Source organism: Xiphias gladius, chromosome 16, assembly GCF_016859285.1.
Source record: "Xiphias gladius isolate SHS-SW01 ecotype Sanya breed wild chromosome 16, ASM1685928v1, whole genome shotgun sequence".
NCBI classification, from domain to species: Eukaryota; Metazoa; Chordata; class Actinopteri; order Istiophoriformes; family Xiphiidae; genus Xiphias; species Xiphias gladius.
In genome coordinates, this window is record NC_053415.1 from 13347501 (window position 1) to 13369048 (window position 21548).

Here is a 21548-nt window from a genome sequence, read left to right on the forward strand (position 1 = left end):
AGTGCATCTGTGCCACTGACAAATACCCCAGCGCCCCCCCACCTCCATCCCCTCCAAGCCTTTGTGCCCGTCTCCCAGACATAAATGATTAAACACGTAATGTTAGCATTAGCCCAACGGCGGCGTCTGTACAGGCCGCTCACACACAGACCACATGCTGCTCCTTTAATCAGAGCACAAAACAGAGGCTGCCACACAGAGATAATCAGGAGCTCTGTCTGCTCCCCTTGGACCCGGGGAGAGGGGAGCAGCAACGGGGGCAGGGAACGGGCAGGAGGGCATGAGGAGGCAAGAGAGGTATAGCCAGGGGGCAAATGGGGGACAGTGGGTCAGAGAAGGGCAGAGAACAGGGCCAGGATGAGAGGGACACGTGGGCCAGAGGGGACAGCAACAGCGAGGTGGGCTACAGAAAGAGAAGTGGGACAAGGAGGTGTCTGGTGTCTGCACCCAGGGGGACAGTGGGAAGAAGGGCACCATGGTGGCAGGAGACGGTCGGCTGGGCCACAGTAAAGCCAGGGGGCCGGAGGAAACAAGACAAAGAGATAAGCAGAGTACTACGAGACAACAGTCTGGAGCTGTTTCTAGAACCTAGGAAAAAAAAGGTTTAGCCTGACTAGTTATCTTGCTATTTATTCATATATCACTCGTGTAAAGAGAAAACAAAGAGCACAATAACCTGACTCACACCTTGCTGACAGATCAATAACTCACCTCAATTAACTAAGTAGAGCATGTCACAAGGCTCCACCTAATGGCTTCAGTTAGTGTAGGTAAATGATTGGGTGCGTTTCTGTTTACATTTATTGCTGAAAGACCCTTGACGGGGCACTGAAATGATCTCTGTCTCAGTTCGTCTCTCCCACGCGGACACTTTGTCTTAAATAAGCTATCCTTAGCAGTTAGCCACACAACGACTACCAAGCACCCAAGTACTCCTGTTATGTTTGCTGTTATGTACACAGCAAACCCTTCAGTCTATGCACTGCTAAACCTGAGGGCCCTTTGAGTTGCCTTGTCTCAAACATGTGTTTGGTACTTATTTGCATGCATGTAAAACGTAGATTATGTATTTCTATTTACGCCATTTATTTTGCATAACCACAGTAAACAGAAACTACTCCACGTCTAACAAACATGAGGCTTGGCTAGCTGGTCTCATATATCATCTAGCCAGCTAACGGCTTTGCTTGATGGATACAAAGCCAGGACTGGTCCTGATATTGGAAACCTCGGAAGGGATTCTTGGGAAGGAGAGAGGCAGGGCTAGCATCTGCAGAACCGATTGCGATCTGAGCAGTCAACTTTATGACTGCTGTGTGTGTGTGTGTGTGTGTGTGTGTGTGTGTGTGTGTGTGTGTGTTGCAGCCCTCTATCCCTGTGTATTGAATTCTCTGACAGTGTTCAGCAGTGTGTGTTCACCGAGCTGACATCCTGCCAAGGGTGTGCTCTCATTTTCCTCTTCTATCTGTCTCAACCCCCATCTTTCCTTTTATTCCCTCTTCCTATGTGGTTTTGTAATAGGAAACCAGTATGAATACAGCATGATAATTATAACTTTAGATATATTTTTCCATGTTTATTGCGGTTGGAACTAATAATGTAACATGTCTTACCAAACTATAATACTGACCAAAATTTTAAACAGGCTTGAAGAGGTGGCCTACTGTTAATACATGCATAAAACAATGAGTAAGTTGTTTGTTTTACCAACTATTGTGATGGCGATCCCCTTCTTTTAACTCTCTCCTTCAGTCTGTAATGGTCAGGCAGTGTACATTGGTTTCCATTTCTGAGTGTCTTGAGTTAATATTTTTCAGTGGTAGAAAGAAAAGCAAGAACTGAAATTAAGTACAATTTTTAGGTACTTGTGCTTGAATAACCAAGCTGCAACACTTGTTGCACCTAAAGACTAAAAACACACGAAGGCACCATAACAGTAACAAAATAATGTTACAAATATCATTATATGTAAGCTGTGTATATGGCTCATTCTGCATAATCAGCCTTTGTACTTTTGATTTTTATGTGTATTTTGGTGATAATAATTATGTTCCTTTACTTAAAATTCTGAGTGCAGGACTATTACTTTAAATTGACCATTTTGTAGGTATTTATGCTTTCACTTAAGCAAAGAATCTAAATACTTTTTCCACCACAGGTATTTTGTATGATGATATAAGAACCTCTGAGATGCGTAAGCACTGATGGAAACATAAAGACCACATTGAGCTCAACACAAGGTGGCCAAAGTGTGTACAACCCGAGAGAAATAGTTGAAATAGACTTGACCCAGTGAAAAGTATGTCTGAGTGAACCCCTGCTGAGTGCTGATAGAGGGACTTGAAAGTGATCCTACATATCAAGGCTCCCATTTTATGATGCCACGTTTCCTTCCCAGACTCTTTCCAGTGATCCCACTCCAGAGGCCTATCTTGATAAGCACTTCTCTAAGAGGTTGAGCAGAGCTTAAAGTGATTAGATGATGATGGTTAAACACGGCACTCAAATGCTGTGATTGCTACAACTGAACCCTAAAAGAGAAGCACATAGACAGTTATGATGAGTCAAATACATTGAAGGAATGTGTACAAATTCCCCCTGACAAGACTACATCTTCAAATGCCATGTTAAACCTAATATTTTATCACCATTAATTGTCTCTAGGTGGAATTTTAAAACTGATTCAACAACAACAACAAAAAATTAGCCTTGCTGGATGCTTTATCATTTTGATCAGTGTTGTAATCGGGTCATGAAGAAGGAGAGAATGACAAAACACTACTCTGTCTGATGAGCATGGTGTATCACTGAGGTTGAGGAGGGAGGAGGCTGGAAGCCCTGCAGGAGCTGCTGAGTCATCATGCTGGCAAAGAGGGAGACGAGAGGTGGAATCTGTGTCTGAGCTGGCAGGCTGGCACAGTTACCATGGTACAAATAGCCTGGGCACCGAGGAAACTGCAGCAAACTGCAGGAAGGTGAGGGAAGAAACAGGCAACGACTAGGGCAATGCGGAGCCTGCTGTTCGTGTCCCTGTCCCCGTCCCCGACCCAGACCCAGACAGCCAAAGTGCCAGCATGCCATCAGGGACACACAGATGGTTCGCTCCTAGGTGGATGTGGGTGTAATACAGACCTGAGGGCGAAATTCGTCCTCTTTGCAGCAGCCCACATTCACATTCACACTACAGCTCCGCAAATCAACACATTCACCTCAGTCTAAAAACCACTCTCTGCCTACAGTCAAATGCAACACTTGGGATGACTAAAATTACATAGAAGGAATACGAGCCTTAACTTTTTATTAGGATATGAGGGAATTCGCACTCACAATAAATACAACTGTCCTTGCGAACTGTGTAGAATGTAAAATTACAATAACTTTACCTTGTAAAGAAGGGTGCAAACTAATGATTCAAACATCAGTGCTGAATTTAACTTATATACCACCATCTATAAAGACAACACTGTTGCACTAACCAAACAAAGACTTGGATTTTCAAAGTAAAGGACTACCTTACAATGTACCAGTACTGTAATATAAGGAATTAGCGAACAATCATATTTACACATTAATTATGGTATCCGAGGACATACCAAACCCACACTGTGTCACCTCTACAATACCTGAAGCAAACCAGTTCAGGAAAAACGTAATGAGTCCTGTCGTCTAGGATGCCCGTCATCTAGTGGCCTACACTCTGAAATATCAGCAATCTTGCGGGTTCATTGCATGTCCAACTGTGCAAGATGGTTCTATAACAATCTTCCTAGCAAATTGGTGTCAGGCTGTACAATATCAGTTCTGAGGTATGTCAGGTCTTGTAATGAATATCTGGTGAAACTTAGCGCTATGATGTAAAAAAGAAAAAAGCAGACATGTCATCAACTCGCATCATCCAAACAAAAAGACACCTTGGATGGCTCAGGTCTGCCATATTTCACCTCATTTCCATCATGATTGACAATTTTCACCTTGCACAGCCCAAAATCACACAGTGTATAGGAGTCTTTATGCCGAACACCCACCTGACAACAAGATAGCAGTCGAGTTTTCAGAAACAGCAGGCCATTATCGGAGCAGGATCAGGAAATATTACAACAAATATTATTGCTCTTTCAGACACAATGCGATTTGCGCCGCGACTGCCACTGGGTTCAGTGCACACGGGTATTTGTCCCAGCACGCAATGACAAACTGTTGTGGCGCGGTGCAAACCATTGGAAATAATTGGTTTCAGGGTGTAGTGGTGCCGTTGTCGCATTGTGTCTGAAGGCCCCATTATGCTGGAAATCTAGTGAGCATATCCAAGTTAAATAATTAAAGCATTCCTCTGGGCTTTACACTGGTCAAACTGGACGTCAATTTGCATGAGAGTAGAGCTCAAGATACAAACAAAATGAGGAACCACTGGCGCTAGTATGAAAAGTAGGGCACCCTACTAAACACCCACAATACACCAACACCGTTTAGCAATCCAACATGGGCTATTCGCAAGTGTGTGTGCAGCACCTAGGTAGACCTACCTACCTTTCCTAACGTAAAGTTAGCTAAAGTTAGTTCTTACTTAGCTAAATTCTTTGGTATAGGCAGTGGAAATACACCAAAAGTACCTGAATTGAGTTAAACAAATTGAACACTTCCGAATGTCCATGGCAAATACGAGTAGTACAAGTTAAGCTAAATGGTTACTAGTTAATCCTGTTACACATTAAGGCTACACATTAACACTACTGCAGAGCCTGTTCCCTACACTGCCATAACACCTGCACATTTTGCATCAATTACTCATACTGGGCGTCTAATTAAACAGATAGTAGGACGGGATGCCAGAGAGATAGAGGTACAAACCTGGACAAAAAAGGTGCAACTTTGTCCTGTACACTTAATGAGTCTGAAAGACTGGCTCATTAAGTTTATATTATCAATTTTTATTTATGTTCAATAAAATAGTGCAAGTAATTTTCTGCGTCTAGGCATTTCATTCTTCAACATTTATTACTACAGCTATCTGGGCCTCTAGAACCCTTTAAGTATCAAAAGCTCTCAGCAAAATAACACGCACAAGGTGAACATGAATAACATGAACATGAATCAAACCAACGTGGTGAAAAACCCAGCAGAGTAAGGGGTAATAAAATGTTTTTGTATTGAAACTAATCTCAGGTGTAATATTGGCATCAGTATTGAAATGATTAGAACTCAATGTAGTGCTGTGTTCTTGTCTGGTGCGTGAAAGATGTATGGCTCTTCTGATGGTAAAAGCAAAAGTCATTAACTTTTAGAAAAACACACCTCACTGGTCAAGGGCCTCATCAAATGGGATATGAAAGAAAGGACTTCTGTGGCCTCCTGGAATAGTTTGTGGAATCTGCAGTGACCCATCAGGTCAAGCCGGGCTCCATCTCCCAGGGCCCTACAGTATCTGAGCAGCTGCCTCCTTTCACAATGTGAGGAATGTAGTCAAATGCAAATGCCCCCCGCTTATGTTCATTTCTCACTCACACATTCATTGGGGTAGGCAAAAGCATAGCAGGTTTTTGTTCCTTGGATACAGCGCAACCCAGGGTGCGTGTGTGCACGCACGCCAGCACGCACGTACACACATTCACATGCACACACAGTGTATTCGGCCTAGATAGAATGTTATCAGACACAATAGTTGCCTTTTCTTCCCGCTGTAGTCCCACCCTACTTTCCACCTCCTCACCACTTGGACACACACGGCCAGGCTGAGACAAGCATTTTTGATTTTGACTGATTGCAGATACGACAAGATCACCCCAGAGAAATAGCTGTGAGAGAGAGAGAGGAAACCGGAAGGCAGAAACAAAGACTGAAGGTCCGGGAGAGTCTAGCATACAGACAATGTGGACAACAGTTGTTTTGTCTCATGATTATGTAGAACTTGAACATCGCGTACACAGAGAAGCAAAATTCAGCACACACACTTAAATCTCTACACAATTTAACAGCAGTTTTTTGTGGTTCTCGAGAGGTTTTATTACAGCTTTTTTTTGCGTGTCTCGTGAGACACAACTTGGTAGGTTTTATAGCACTGTGAAGACACTATTAACAAGTGTTCTACGGAATAGTCACCATAGCAATTAGACATTTTCACAAAGCCATCAAACATTTGAAACAGCCAATTCAAACACTGTCTTTATTGCTCCGTGCTATGTTTGCCAACAGAGGAATGCACAAACATTCTCCTTCCAAACGACCATCTCACAAAGTTCACTGCCCTGGGGCAGTACTTTTCTCAAAAGGACACCTTGATTTGTATCAGGGTACACCCTTTAAAAACATTTTCCTCCTTCTGAAACAAATAAATCAGGCAAACGAACCAAAAGATCTGTGTGTGCTGATACTCATACTTCACAGAATGTTTAGTCTTGACTGATTCTGCTCCCTGTCAGGCAGAGACAGAGCTACAGAGTCATAAGGCTAATATGACAACCCTTGCTATGTGACTCACACACACCGACCAAACCATTCACCACTGTGATGATAATCACACAGCAAACAGCTCGCAACAAAACAATGAGTGTGTATACAGCACTATGCTCTGAAGCACGACTGGCCCGGGCCATTACATCCTGCTGCCAATGGAGTCTTCATGGCCAAGAGTTTCCTGGTCTTCCAGAGCGGAAAGACTTCTAAGGAAAAAGACCACTAATAAACTGTCTCTCACAAACTTTAATGATAAAGTGAGAAATGTGAAATAAAGATGTAAACAGTTCTTTAATTCCATATAACTGTTTATCAATTTCATTTTCAATGCAATTTAATTGCAATGATTTACTAATATTGTGTTTTTTTCTGTTCTGACTGATCAAAATTAAATCGGCCTGATGTCTGAAGTGGAACAAGGTTCATTGCATTAAAAAAAATTCCATGCGATTTTGCTAGAGCTGAAGTGATTAGTTAATCAGTTGTCTACCTTCATCAACAGAAACACAATTGCTCACCATAATATATATTTAGATATCACAAACACTTTTTCGTTCATATTGTGATATTGATTTTAGCCATATTGCCGAGCCCCACTTGGATGTCAAAACCAATGAATGACTAAAACATTATAACTGCCCCATTTGGCTCAAGCATGGGGAATGGAGTGGACTAATTCAAGCAAGTCCCTTCAATGTGATTCTGAAGTACTTCCATCATAACAGAACTACTTCTGTTTACGACCCCATGACCCAAGAGATGAAACACAGATTATTTTAGATTTGAAGACAAAGTGCCCACACAAAATAAGAGCCCATGCCTGGGACTGGGAATGAGATCAGAGCGAGGCAGCAACTGAAACAAAGCCATAACTTTCCCCTCTAACAGCTGAGCGATAAGACAAGAGCACTGAAGCGAGTGAAGGGCTCATAAAATGTGTATTGCAGACTGTCTCCAGTGCAGTCTGGGGTTAGCGTGGTGAGAGGAGAGGAGCCACGAGCACTGCGGATCTATATGTGTGCGTGTGTGTGCATCTGTGCAGACAGTAGTGTCTCGTCTCTCCGTCTCCATTCATCCGCATTTGAACACAGAATAGGAGGAATCGATAAGTCTGTGCAGAGCCACCAAAAGAAGAGAGCAAGCTCCCAAACCGAAAACAGTGATACAAAACTAAAATCTGGCAGATACACAGGCGGTCTTTTATCTCATTCTCTTTCTCCCTCTAACTTCCCTTGTCCTGCTGAGACTGCAGTGCCCGCAAGTCCCAGACAGCGTTTCTCATCGTGATATGTTTGGGCTACATGCGGCTGATGATTATTAAAAGGCCCAAGGATTTTTTTTTCACTAAAAATAACACTGCAGACAGAGGGGCCCTTTCTAAAAAGCTGGACACAAGCATAGAGTAGAAGCAAATTCAACCCACACATGCTGTGTTCCTCTGATGCCTCATCTGATGCCAGGTCTGATGCTAGTAAAACTTTCTAGTAAGTCAGCACGCACGCACACACACACACACACACACACACACACACACACACACACACACACACACACACACACACACACACACACACACACACACACACACACACACAAAAGCTGAACCATGATAGCTGAAGGTTTGGTTGGTACTCAGATGCTAGACTTCAATCCAAATCCTGCTCCTTCTCTGCCCCCCCCCCTTCTTCCCTTACTTGAGAGCCACCTACGTGGAAGAGCAATGAGCCTCAGACTCATGCTCAGACTTGAAGCAGTCTATCTTGGTCTCATAACTGCAGTTCTCCTGTTAATGACAGACTGTGTAACCTGATTCCACACACACATATGCATATACACACACCACCCAACCCCCAAACACTCTCTCAGGGTTTTTTGGAGCGAGCGCTTCTCTCTCCCTCCACTTACATATTGTTCCAACCCAAACTGCCAGCTGCTTCTGACAGCCAAATTACTGTGCACAGAGAAATGATTGCTATCGGAGGTCTACCCCCCCCCCAACCAAACACCCCTCCATCAACCCCTCGCCTCATGCTTTCTGAAATGCTCAGACCTCTGTGGGAAAATTATACACTTTATGGCCATCAGAAAGAACAGCTACAGAAAAGAACTGATACAGATGCCAAAATAACTAAAGCCAAGGAATTTGGTTATATTGAAATATATATATGAAAAACCAAAATAAAATCTTACAAAAGGAAAAAATAAGTAGCAAATGCACAAAATTGGAGAACCTGAAACCAGAGAATATTTGATTTTCCCTTGATATGTGGCTTGAACGATTTATCCATGACCAAAATTGCTGACTTGTAGGATAAAAGCTGTATAACAGTAAAATTACCTTAAATCTCTTAAGATCAGACACATTTAAGGCTTCTTGGACACAAACTCAAGAACGAAAATTCTGATTGTTTTTAAACATTGGCCAAGACACCACAAACCAGTCCTATTGTTGGCAATACATTGTTAATCTCAGAGACACACATAACTTCGAACTAGCTGAGGAACAAGTTACCACTGATAGGCTCTGGAAACAATGACACTGTACCAAATCCAAACAACAACATGGTTGTAGACCAAGAGACAAGGAGAAGGAGGAGAAGGCCAACCACAATAGCAGGGTGAGCCACTACAATCAGGCTGGTGCCCGTTACCTCAGATAAAGGAACAGGATCCCCAAGATCCCCTGGAGCTGAACCATATCTCAGCCCAGAATGGCCGACCTCCCTCTGTCCGACCACTATCAGCCAGACTCGACGGCGCAAGCCACTGACAAGTCCAGGCGCCCACAAAGAAGCCGGACCTCAGAGACCGGTCAGCTACGGGGTTACACTGTCCAGATCATCAACCAACCACCCCAACATACAGCTACTAACTGCCACCAACCATAACAAGTAACCTCAACTGTGATTCCTCTAACGCTGTCATAGCCTCTTCTGCTACTTCAACAACCAGTAAATCTCCAGTATCTCTCCATCCAAATTAACAACTATTGTTTATCTCTAACTCTCTTCTTAAACCTAGGGAAATTCTCGTACAACAATTCATGTATTACAGCTTCAACTGGCGGGGGTTATTATTGTTCAAATTTATTTTGAGTGGCTATTCCATGTCGATTCAAGTCTCCCATCCCGGACACTATTACTGTATATGTTTGACAGTCAGATTGACATGCAGATACATCCAAGCTTGGTAATGGTTTAGGTGTGTCAACTTGAAAGCATCACAAAATTGAAGGAGCTTGACTATGCCTCAGCAACACAGACTACAACAGAAAAAAACCAATGCACAATCAAGTTCTCCCCAGACATCTGAACCTGATTAGTATGTGGGAATGTAATTTTGTGGGAGCAAGGATCCAGCACAATGAGTTGATTCTGGGGATGAACAGTTCAGCGTGAGACATTCCCATTCACACACCTTTTAATCGGCACAATTATCTCTGAATGTTTTCAGCTAGCATTAACACCTTAGTAATGAAGTTTGCACCCCCTCATCGACAGGTTTACTGGCTTTACATTTGATTGCCCCTGCAATCTTATCATACACCATTTCCTGTTTGGTGTGACTGTTGTTCAGAAAAGAAAAACACGTAAACTAATACTTTTGCCTTTGGCACAAGGACTACACCAGTGATATTTAAGTGTTTCCTCAGTGCCAACTTGTTCAAATTTAAACCACAGACAACTGTAACCCATACTGTGCGTTCACAAATGTTTTTGGCTCTACACCCCCCCCCTGCAAAACTGCAATTGTGGTGTTAAAAGTGCTCAGCGTGAGATGATGAGACACACACTATAAAGCAGGAACGACCCTCCCAAAGACTGTTTGCATGACAAAAAACTCTAACAAAGTCACAAGTAGCTGCAATGTTGTGAGCTTGATTTGATTGTGAAATTGAAATTCCAACCCTAGAAAGTCGCAGTGCTAAAACCATAGACTTTCATTTTCAGTCTTCTGGCCCGGAGCACATCACCATTAATCAACAAATAACCAAAAACAGCTCTCTGACGCGGTCCCATAAAAATAACAGGCTATACTGCGTTAAAGCCACTCTTCCGCCAAATCACGTTCATACGCTTTTTTTGCTCACACAACCTAAGCTGAAAGGGGTACCAAGGGACTAAATAAAATATGCTAGGCTGCAATACCAAAACAGACCGAGATTTTGGGGAGACGACAGAAGAGGGAAGAAGAGGGAGACGGGATTTCTTGGGAGAGCCCGTCACGAAGCTTTTTTTTCCAGCAAATCAGCAAACTTCTCCGCGTCTGCCGAAATGTCTCTACCCACATTACAATAAAGACGGGTAACTACAGTCTGGTTAAAATTACATTCATTTTACGGCATGATTAAACTTACCTTGTGGGTTATTTTTGTCAAAGTGCTTTTGCGAAGGCTCGGCAGCTGGCAGAGGTCGAACTATTCTGCCATCTCCCGAGAATTCACCGACAATACCCGATTTGTTTTCCAAAGTCTGAAAAGCAGAGCCTACATGACGCCAACATTATCGTCGGTCGTGCGCGCGGGTAAAACAAAAAAAAAAAAAAAAATTAAAATTAAAAATAAAAATAAATAAAAAGAGGACAAATTCACTCGATATTCGAGTTTAGGAGAGAGGGAAAATAATGATACATTTCGTTACGTTGTCCTTCTTCACACCTCAGCACCGTCTGGGCTTCACAACTCGCAGCGCAACGAAGGCAGAAAGCCAGGATTGGAGGAGGAAGTTACCTCGCATAAGATTACCTAGCGCTAAGTGAGACGCCGAATACACACTCTTCCGGCCGAAAGTTTCAAAATTAAACAAACGAGCGCTCTCGTCGTTCTTTCGTCGCCTCGGAAGAAGAATTCAGATCGTTTCAGTGAACGCAGCAATACTAGATTGTAGAAGATGCCCCATCAAAAGTAAAAAAAAAAAAAAAAAAAAAATCTTGCAGTGAAAATTATAATTAGATTATGATTAAATAATATAATTTCCCACAGCTCAAGGAGATGTGTCCGAATTGTTCATTTTGTTCAACCAGAAGTCCAAGACCCAAAGATAGTCAGGTTACTGCGATATATGACTATCAAGCATCATATTCTCGTATTTTAGAAGCGGAAACCGCCTAATAAACTAATTGCTGCAGACTCTCTGAATGTAATACTATTATACTGTATATTATGCTATTGGATTTAGAGTATTAGTGAGTTAATTTTGCTTTTACTTTACTTTTATTAGTTTTTGCACAATAGTTATTTAATACCAGCAGGCTATTTTGTGCATGGACGTTTTATTCAGTATGGGCGAAAAAAATATTAGGTTAAAAGTGTTATATTCTGTTAGATTGTTCATTATGCATCGCTGATGCTCTAAATCCCAATAATGTAATATACAATAGTATCACATTCACAGAGGCTATTTTCTGCATTGAGTAGTTTTACTTTTAATACTTATTTTACTTTTTATTTTCAACACAGGACATTCGTTCGTAATGGAGTACTTTTAAATTGTGTTTTTGTTACTTTTATTGTGTATAGAATCTGAATACTTCATCCACCGCTTCAGCTAAATGTACTTAAGTATCAAAAGTCAAAGTATCGATTATTCAGAATGGCCAATTCCACACTGTATGTACAGTATGTTATTGTTTTTATCATCATTGATGTGTCAATGTGTAAGCAGTATTTTAATGTTGTAGTTGGTGGAGGTGGAGCTAATGTGAACTATTTCACATACTATTGAGATTGGCCGTATTAAGCTGCTAAATGAGCTGCTGGTCTGCTCCCGTTAATGCCAGATTCCTCTCACACTCGTATATTGTTTACTGTACTCCTGTCTTGCAATACTATGAGGGTGTGCTGTGTGGTAATTTGATTCAACACATATTAATTAAGAAATACGTAAATTCAAGCACAACACTTAAATAGTAAAGGTCTTTAAACTAGAATTTGACACAGGGACCTTCGGTATTAGATAATAAAATGGAACCAACTTTACGGTCCTGATCATGTCAGCTGATCTTGTGCTTTAGTGGTGTATGTTCTCAAACACATTTTCAACTGATTTAGGACAAACCAGGTGACACAGAGTAAGTCCAGAGCTTTCAGGATCCCAGGAGTTTGAGGGCCCTTTGGCAGTTCTCCCCTTTTCCCAGCTGGCAATCCAGTCTTGCTATACAATGTAGTTAAGCCTATAAAACTGCATCACATGTTATAACTTTATTCCATGTTTTGTGGAATAGGAGTATGAATTACATAAAATAGAAACATACAAGTAAATGACACTGTACTTAGGTACAGGATTTGAATTAAAAGTATTTTGCTTAAATCCGAGTTTATCTATGTCCCTCTTGTTGTTCTTGTTTTTTTTGTGTAAATGAATTTTTAAAAGGAAATACAGCAAACCCCTAATGAAATATCCTATTGCGTCCCCAAACTGCTATTAAGCGTTATAGTTTTTCCCCATCATCTGATTCCCCAAATATTACCCTGTGATACACTGTGCTTTTATGCTGAAGCCAAGCGTGCACTTCCGGTCACAGACGTATTGTCTCTGGCTAGTTTGACGTGTTCGGAAACCAAAGCACCGCTGCTATTGCGTTTGATCTGCGCATGTTCTGGACTCAGTATTCAGGGGGTGAAGAGTTCAGGCTTCTGGGCATATTCCAGGCAATAAAAATGATCGGGACTTTTATTAACTAACGTGGTCGGTAAACCGAAAAAAAAAAAAAAAACAGAAAACTTCCGGATAACTTCAAAATGTGTTGTCAAACATATTTGCTATGAGGCATTCATTTATATGTAGAGTATCTAAAGGGATCTTTTTATTCTGCTTTAACTTACAGACTTTTATTAGCTTTTGCACATTAGTTATTTATGGAGAGTTTGGAGCATGAATTGATAATACCAGCTGACTTTGGAAATTTTTTCAGTGTGGGTGTAAAAAAAACAAAAACAACAACCTTGTGTTAATAGACAGTCTGATATTCAGATAGTTCATATTACGCAGTACATCACTGTCAAAATACTTATGGAAATTAGGCTACTAAAAAAGAAATTAAAAGCCGACTGTAGTACCACACAGAACACATTGTGATTTATCTGCAATAAAAACCACTGAATATCATTTGAAATTGCTCTGAGGGCACATTTGCATTAAAAGAGAGAAGTCTTATTTCACAGTGCTCTATCACTTCCTTCTACAAAGACCGAGCAGTGTGTCATCTTTTCTGAGTGTGCAATGCATCAATGATTCATTAACCATTACTCAACACTGCCATCACCTTGCAGAAATTTTTCAAAATTCCCACTCCAACACTGTAAATGGGCTACAATAAAGCACCGATGGTGGAATGCAACTAAGTATATTTACTCAAGCAATGAATAAAAGTACAGTTTTATGCTACTTTCATACTTCACTAGATTTTAGAGGGAAGTGATGTACTTTTTACTCCACAATATGTTTCGACAGCTATATGATAATGGCATATATGAGCTTTTAAAATATGAGGGACTGTTGTAGGTTAAACTACCCAACAGTATATTAAATAGTTAAAACTATCTCCACTTTGACCAGCTGCAGCAGTAAAATGCCACTTACACATTACTGCATCAGTAATAATAATAATAATCCAGTATATAACATTATAACACACAGGCCATTTTTCTGCATTATAAGTACTTTTACTTGTGATACTTTACGTACAGTTTGCTAATCATACTTATATACTTTTACTTAAGTAACATTTTCAGTGCAGGCCTTGTGCTTGTAAAGGAGTATTTTTATATTGCAGCATTGTGTCCCTACTCTGAACACTTCTTTCACCATTGTACAGCACCTATGGGCCCACAGGCAGAAAGGGGCAGAACTATATATTGAACTATATGAATGTATTGTTTTCCTGGAATAGACTTCCTTACTCTTTTTCAGCTGTTAAAATTTGAATTTTCATTACAAAAAACAAAGAGACAAAACACATAATTATGCAAAAATAGAAAGAACGAGGTTTAAGGATGTCTCAGTGATGGACAGGGCGAAAGAGAGGTAGAGGAATTGGAAGAATTAATTGAAGAATTAATGTAAAAACTGAGTCTTGACAGATGATCTCAATGTCAATACATACACTGAGGATGTTAATATTCTCTTCTCCTACTCTTTTACACTTTACTTGTAAAATGAGATGCCACAAGTAAAAGCGCACTCTGATGGTGTTACTAACACATATTGACATTGTACCTCAGCTCTGTTAAAATCTCAGAAAACAGAAAAAACTATAAAATGCATGCGATATTTGTCTGGATATGGGATTGTAACTCAGTGACATTTAATTATAGACTAGATTCATTCCTGACTGCATCAAATCACACCTCTGGTCCTTTTTTTCTTTTGCCTTTATCATTTTCAATGTATTTTCGTTTTTCTTTTTCTTTTTTTTTTTTTTTTTAAATTCGGGACAATAAGAAATAATTGTTATGACAGGATTTATGTTACATCGACCGTATTAACTGATAAGCACCGTTATGATACTGTATTGACTGTTGTGCATATTTCTGGAATAACGAAAAGAAAATAATCTGAAAGCCTCTCCGCCTTCCACAGAACACAAAGAAAAATAACCAACCAACTAACTAACCAACTAACTAACTAACTAACTAACTGACTAACTAACAGTAGCCTCAAGTCAAGTAGAAACCGTAGCCTTCTCCTTCTCTCCCCACACCTCACCTCTAGATTCAAATAACTACCGACACACCGTTTCCATAGCAACGCGGTCGGGCGCTCCAAACACAGTCCGCGTAGTTTCTCGCCCTGCTGCCAAAATGTTTTCCGAGTAAGTAAGACATTTTCTGAATTTACTCAGAGCTGTACTTCTGATACTTTCTCTAGAGTAATTGGTGCCGTCACTTACAGTTTGTGTTTGATTTAAGGCTCGGGTACATAGACCGCGGTCAAGTGGCGCTAGCTAACTAATGCTAGCGTTAATGCAGCTCGTACAAGCTATGGTCGGAGAGGCTGACAGTGTACCGGGTCTTGTTTCCATTTTCATTCCATTTAGAAAATCCCCAGTGCTCACGAGTGACGATCTTCAACCAACAAAATCTGGCAAGTACAGCTGTTCTTACTGACTTAGTTTGGTTACTTCACGGCGTAGCCTGCGTGGCGAGACAACTCTGCCGAACCCCCTTGGGAAGACGCTGCCATCGCCGTTTGAACTCGCAAGGGGCAAGAGAAGGACGGTGCTTGGCAAAGTTCAAATTAAGCAAAAAATAGGAATTGTGTCTTATTCTTTTGTCACTTTTTGTGTGTGTGTATTAACATTACAGGTGTGAAAACAGGGTACAATGCAATAAATGGTCACATCTCCCAGATTCCAGGACTGTCCCCAACCATCGGCACTCTTCCCTTGGAGAGGGCCGGAGGGCGTAGAGCCGGACCCGTAGAGAGTGACTCCGACTATGTCAAGCTTGCAAAACAAGGAGGGCACAAGGGTAGAGCCACCCTGATGCCTTACTTACACCCACACATGTTCCTCTGCATGCTTAATACTTTATGCTTACTTTTATTCATCTATTTATTTATTTATTTTCATCCTTGTTTAACAGGACTTTTGTGGCACGAGGAAACAGTTGCTTCTAAACCTAATTCATACAAACCTCCAGACTGGTTCTGCACTGCATCAGAGGACAACAGCAAACCAAGGCACTAGTAACATTTGTCTCATTATTGTCATGCCCCCTGACTTGTAGTCAGGTTATGATTGAAAAAATACTTCTACAAACATTGCTTACAATACCACTTGTTGCAAATATACTACTACTGCCAGTGCTGCTACTTGCTGATTATTCTTCACTATATATTACAACTATCATTAAGCTAAGGACACATTTTCTATCCCTGTATGTTGTTTTTTTTTTTCCAACGGTCTCATTAACAGTGAAAAGAAGAAAAACCCTGGAGCTTTTCAACCACTGGAACCCCCCTTTGGGACTGACAATATGTTAACCTGGGAGAGGGAAGATAGCAGCAGCAATGGCAAAGAGAAGGTAAATAGAGAAACGCCAGAGTCATTTAGGAAGTAATTTTGCCATGAGTCAGCACAATAACAATTTATTCTGTCTCTCCTGTTGTTTTATTTATGTTTATAGTTATGTTTAATGACAAAGTTAAAGGGTTGTTAGCGATGTACTGTTACACACTTCATTTATCTGTAACCTGATTAGGCAAACCTACTTTGTGGTTCAGGGTACTTGTTTGAAGAGATGGGGGAAAAAATGATATCCTGGCTATATTCACATTCACAAAATGACCACCAAAACACTGTGACTTTGTTTTGGGTTCTGCAGAACAACAATGTTCATTGCAGCCAGATGGAGAAACTGCAGTCACCCAACCAATGTCATGAGACCAGCAAATTCAAGAGGATGTAAGTTCATGCGGTCACAAGACGGTGCTGTTGTTCTATGGTTGGTGTCTCAGAATGTCACTTTTTACAACTCTCAGAAACAGCATTGCACAAAGTAGAGTCAATTTATGGACCATGATCTTAGTCAGACCATATCAGTCATTTTGATTGGGAGTATCTGAATAAAAGGAGTACATGGTTGCTAGAGTCACCTAGTAAGTAGCTATCTTATTCTATACATACTTGACCAAATATACATAATCTATTATAAGTAGTTTTTATGTAATTTAATTAAGTATGGATATAATTCTTTGAAATCTATACTTATGTAGTACAATCAATTGTTTGTTTGCTATGATGAATATAAGCAATTTCATAATCTACAGGGTTTTTGTCAAATTGCTTAGCTTTTCCATCAGTTTAAGTCAGTACTTATTAGCATTACAGCAAATGAGATATATGGCTGATCCATATTTCACAAGCTGTGTATTTAAGTGGACATTATTAGTAAATTCTGGACCATATGTTTCCACGTTGAGGTGACTAAGCAGAAATGCTCATGGGCAGACCGCACACCCAGGTCAAATTAAACAGCATGCAGAGCAGTGGCTTCTGGACAAAGTTGGACGTTCACCTGTGTGTTTACTTTGGCTGGTTTGTGCTGTGTGTTCCCTGTACCGTTAGGAAAATGTCAGTGACTTGTCAAAACCCAAAGTAACCTCACATGGAATGCGACACAGATAAAACAGTAAAGACTATAGTCCAACTGTGCAACTGTGTCTGTTTTCATCTCTCTGGTTAACGTAAAACGTAATGACAAAAACATTACATTATATTTGTAACCACAAAAGTACCATGTGGCTTGATGTTCATTAAAAAGCTTCCCACATTTTGTGTTTCCATTACATTTGGACTATGGACTATGGTGTTCTCACAGAGTATTTGACAAGAAACCAGCTCCTGTCAACATGTCTAAGCTGTTGAGCTTTGGTTATGCAGAAGACAACAAACCAATACCCAACACTGATGTGTTAAGTAAGTAGCACAGTGTTTCTGACGGTTTGAGTTCAAATCTTCCTGGTTGCCATAAATCATTCCCTTTATTGCTTTTTTTTATCATGCAATCAAATTCACCTCTAGTATAATAAAAGGATATGATGCCAAGCTGTGAAGAAGTGTATTAATTGATTTTATATTGCCCAGTCTGTTGATATAGCACATAATGAAATATTATTCACAAAATTTGAGGTGTGAAACTTTAAGGATTCAGCCATTGGGAATTTATGGGGCCCCTGGACAGTATAATTTACAAATTATTAGTGAATTATGTAATAACGATTAGGTGAACGACCCACATGCTCATATACATTTCCATGTCAACAGATTAGAAGACTGCAAGTGCGAGAAGACTCAAATGCTTCCAACAGGAATATATGCCATCCTCTCTGACAACAATAGTTTCTTTACCCCTTCATGCTGAGCCACACTTACTTAGAATTGTGTTATCATGTTGGATGTATGTATTACTCAAGTGTGAAAGTGCTTAACTGAATTAAAATTAGGACCTTTTATTTGTTGTACTTGTTAGTGGTGCCTCATTAACTGCATTTGTTAGGGAAGGAAGGCAACAAGTTAACTCCGGTGTTAAGGTTTTTTTTTTGCTGTGTCTGTAACTCTGTAAAAGGCAAATTTCTGGAATAAAGGTTTGATACTTTTAATAAAGTTAAAATGATTCAAAATATTTCACAATCTTTTTGACTTGCTCGCACAGGCTGAAAATTGAATAACACTAACATAATAGCAAATGATGGCACATTTTCTGGGACACATCAAACGAGTGAAATTTCTCTTAAAGCAAATGATTCAAGGTGTAATTAGATTCAGTTGATATTTGCAGGGAAAATGTACCTTGAACAAACAACATTTCTGTTGGTTGTACATAAAGTCGGGTCTGTGTGCTTTTGTTTTGTCAAGCCAATTGGTTGCATGCCAATGTCAGAGGTTATCTTACTGTTCTTTGGGAAATGAACATCTGTTATTCACTAGCTTCACGTTGCATTACATTACTCAATTTCATGGTTTTGTAAGGTTCAGTCATAATAACAGTTTACGTCACACTGGTTGTTTTCATTGCTTTTGATGTGGTTTTCTTCTTGAAGGTACACTGATACTTTCGTACCGGGCCAGTCACTTTTCATCTGATAGGTCTTGCTCTGTTTGATTGCGGGCTGGTGGATGTTTTTGTGAGGGCAAGGACAGACGCTACTCCTCTGTCTGGAACCAATCAGATGCAAGGTCAGAGGTCACCACTATATCAGCTCTGCAGCCAGAGATGATACTTATTCGAATAACAGCTTCGAGTAGCAACAAGTATTTGAGGTTATACACTACAGCAATTTTGAAGACATTTTAAACTTAATTTCAGATTGTCTCCTGCAGTCATGTCACCGATTTTACTTAACTGTATGGGGAATGACCACAATGAGTATATCAAGTAAGTATTTGGGCGCCTCAACTAAGCTTTTAATTGACTCTTTTTTTGCTGCTCTTCAAAAAGGCCTTTTTCTTTAACATATGCCTTGTGTCGTCGTCTTTAATAGTCCATTCAGATCATATACTTAGTCTACCTTTTGGATTCACTTCAGCGTTCTGTCCAGGTATTAATATATAGCACTTAATTGTTCTTAGACAACAGGTCCAAGTAAAAAATCCCTACTTGGACACCATGGAAGAGGACATTCTCTACCACTTCAGCTTGAGCACCAGGACTCACAACCTTCCAGAAATGTTTGGAGACATTAAGGTTAGTGAAATAAGGTCAGGTTAAACAGAATGATTTTGGGTATACAACACCAAAGGCTAGAAAACTAAATTCAACAGTCCTCTCTCTCTTTCTGTGTTTCCCATAGTTTGTCTGTGTTGGTGGCAGTGCAAATCGCATGAAGGCTTTTGCCCAGTTCATCCACCAGGAGCTGAAACTACCTGGAAACCCAGAGGAAATCAGAGATGTCTGTGAGGGAACTGATCGCTACTGCATGTACAAAGTGGGACCAGTGCTGTCTATAAGTGTAAGTATTCTGTAACCAGTTTCCACGGTTGACAACATACACCATCCTTGTAGGCTTTGTTTCTTATGGGAAGTCCTTAAAATATTAATTTTATTGCTCTTGCATTTCATGGATTTAAAAAAAAAATTTTTTTTCATTCATTGTACATATTACAGCATGGCATGGGTGTCCCTTCCATCTCCATTATGCTGCATGAGCTCATCAAACTGCTGCACCATGCCCACTGTCGTGATGTGGTCCTCTTTCGCCTTGGAACATCTGGTGGAGTTGGTACGAATATAGTTTTTTTGTGTTAAAGGTGACAGCAAACTTTAGCTTTACCAGTCAGAGTGAACCGTATTGTTCAAGCAGTGCGTGCCAATATTGTACTCCTCTATTCTGGGTATGAGTCAGGACTATAATGTAAGTATTTACCCCTTGTCGGCTCTAGGTCTGGCTCCAGGGACGGTGGTGATCACAGATAAAGCAGTGGACTACTCCTTCCACCCCCAGTTTGAGCAGGTGGTTTTGGGTAAAGTTATCATCAGGAGTACTGAGTTGGACGAGGGAGTGGCCAGTGCGCTTCTGCAGTGCTCCTCTGAGCTTCAAAACTTTCCATCAGTGATTGGAAACACCATGTGCACCCATGACTTCTATGAAGGTATAAACAGTATGTCACGCTCAGGTTGTTTGTGATCATTTTTGGGATTCACTTGCAGTACGGGCAAGACCCTCAGCAAGTCACATACATTGCTCAGGTAGTGGTGAATCCTGTGCTGTGTCTCTCCAGGTCAAGGCCGACTTGACGGGGCTCTCTGCTCCTTCTCTCATGAAGAAAAGCTGGAGTATCTGCGAAAAGCTTATGAGGCCGGAGTGAGGAATATTGAAATGGAGTCCACTGTATTTGCTGCTATGTGCCGTGTCTGTGGCCTCAAAGGTATTGTATTTTGTTATAAAATGTAGAACATTGTGTACAGTGGACCAACTCATTGATGGTCATACTGGGGAATAACAATGAAAATAGATGTAGAGAGTAGATAAGATATGCAGAAAAGTGTCTTGCCTCTACTGTTCTACATGGTTTGACCAACAGGAGAAGTAAGGACATAAGCTTATACTGAAAGACCGTTCATTTCTCTTTTTGTCCCTTCAGCGGCTGTGGTCTGTGTTACTTTGCTGAACCGCTTTGAGGGAGACCAGATCACTTCGCCTCATGATGTTCTGGCAGAGTACCAGCAAAGACCTCAAGTCTTGGTGTCCCACTTTATCAAGAAACGCTTGGGACATATTGTCTAAGACACCTACATCTCCCATCCCAACCCCAGCCTCGCTAAAAGACTGTATATAGCTTTGACTGATATGTTGATATGTACATGTATATATACTGTAGTTAACGTGATAATATTTATGAGACACTTATTTAAAAAGCTATAAAGTTATTATTATTGTCTATTATAGATTTGTAATTATAGTTAAAATGATTATTGTCTAACAGACATGGAGACTATTCCAAATCCTAAAGGGATGCTTGAAGAATCAAGAAACTCACTTCACATTTGAATGATTGTATTAAAAAAAAAAAAAAAAAAATTAAAAAGAAAAAATTGAGAAACTGTTCGCTAGTTGTGAGGGTGTGCAGTCTGTTATTAGTCTTAAAAGTTTTTCTTT

At 40.5% G+C, this 21548-nt stretch overlaps 3 protein-coding genes across 3 annotated transcripts in view; 2 read left to right on the top strand and 1 right to left on the bottom strand.

The window, feature by feature from the left end:
- LOC120801324 (activin receptor type-1-like) overlaps positions 1-11126 on the bottom strand; it is a 32543-nt gene extending 21417 nt beyond the window's left edge. Inside the window, exon 1 of the mRNA XM_040148182.1 lies at positions 10808-11126. The gene's annotated coding sequence lies outside the window, so the exon portion shown is untranslated. The remainder of the gene's footprint in view (positions 1-10807) is intronic.
- Positions 10614-18574, top strand: LOC120801327 (uncharacterized protein C7orf57-like). Its single transcript, XM_040148188.1, has 9 exons — positions 10614-10754; positions 15162-15261; positions 15487-15533; positions 15755-15919; positions 16034-16130; positions 16366-16474; positions 16775-16854; positions 17771-17868; positions 18217-18574. Exons 2-9 carry the CDS (start codon positions 15251-15253, stop codon positions 18219-18221), a joined length of 612 nt encoding a protein of 203 aa, XP_040004122.1. The 5' UTR covers positions 10614-10754; positions 15162-15250; the 3' UTR covers positions 18222-18574.
- Positions 18575-18943: 369 nt separating this feature from the next.
- upp2 (uridine phosphorylase 2) lies at positions 18944-21517 on the top strand. The gene is made up of 8 exons (XM_040148187.1): positions 18944-19128; positions 19259-19327; positions 19522-19636; positions 19743-19901; positions 20057-20171; positions 20332-20541; positions 20671-20817; positions 21034-21517. The coding sequence occupies exons 2-8, from the start codon at positions 19275-19277 to the stop codon at positions 21174-21176; spliced, it is 942 nt and encodes a 313-aa protein (XP_040004121.1). The 5' UTR covers positions 18944-19128; positions 19259-19274; the 3' UTR covers positions 21177-21517.
- Positions 21518-21548: the final 31 nt, after the last annotated feature.

Bases quoted from the DNA above. Each gene is read 5' to 3' on its own strand.
- upp2 (XM_040148187.1), top strand. From the start codon at position 19,275: ATGTCACCGATTTTACTTAACTGTATGGGGAATGACCACAATGAGTAT. The intron at 19,637-19,742 runs GTTAGTGAAATA...TGTTTCCCATAG, and splicing joins AAATGTTTGGAGACATTAAG to TTTGTCTGTGTTGGTGGCAG. The intron at 20,172-20,331 runs GTACGAATATAG...TGTCGGCTCTAG, and splicing joins TGGAACATCTGGTGGAGTTG to GTCTGGCTCCAGGGACGGTG.
- LOC120801327 (XM_040148188.1), top strand. The intron at 15,534-15,754 runs GCAAGTACAGCT...TTAACATTACAG, and splicing joins TCTTCAACCAACAAAATCTG to GTGTGAAAACAGGGTACAAT. The intron at 16,855-17,770 runs GTAAGTTCATGC...GTGTTCTCACAG, and splicing joins ACCAGCAAATTCAAGAGGAT to AGTATTTGACAAGAAACCAG.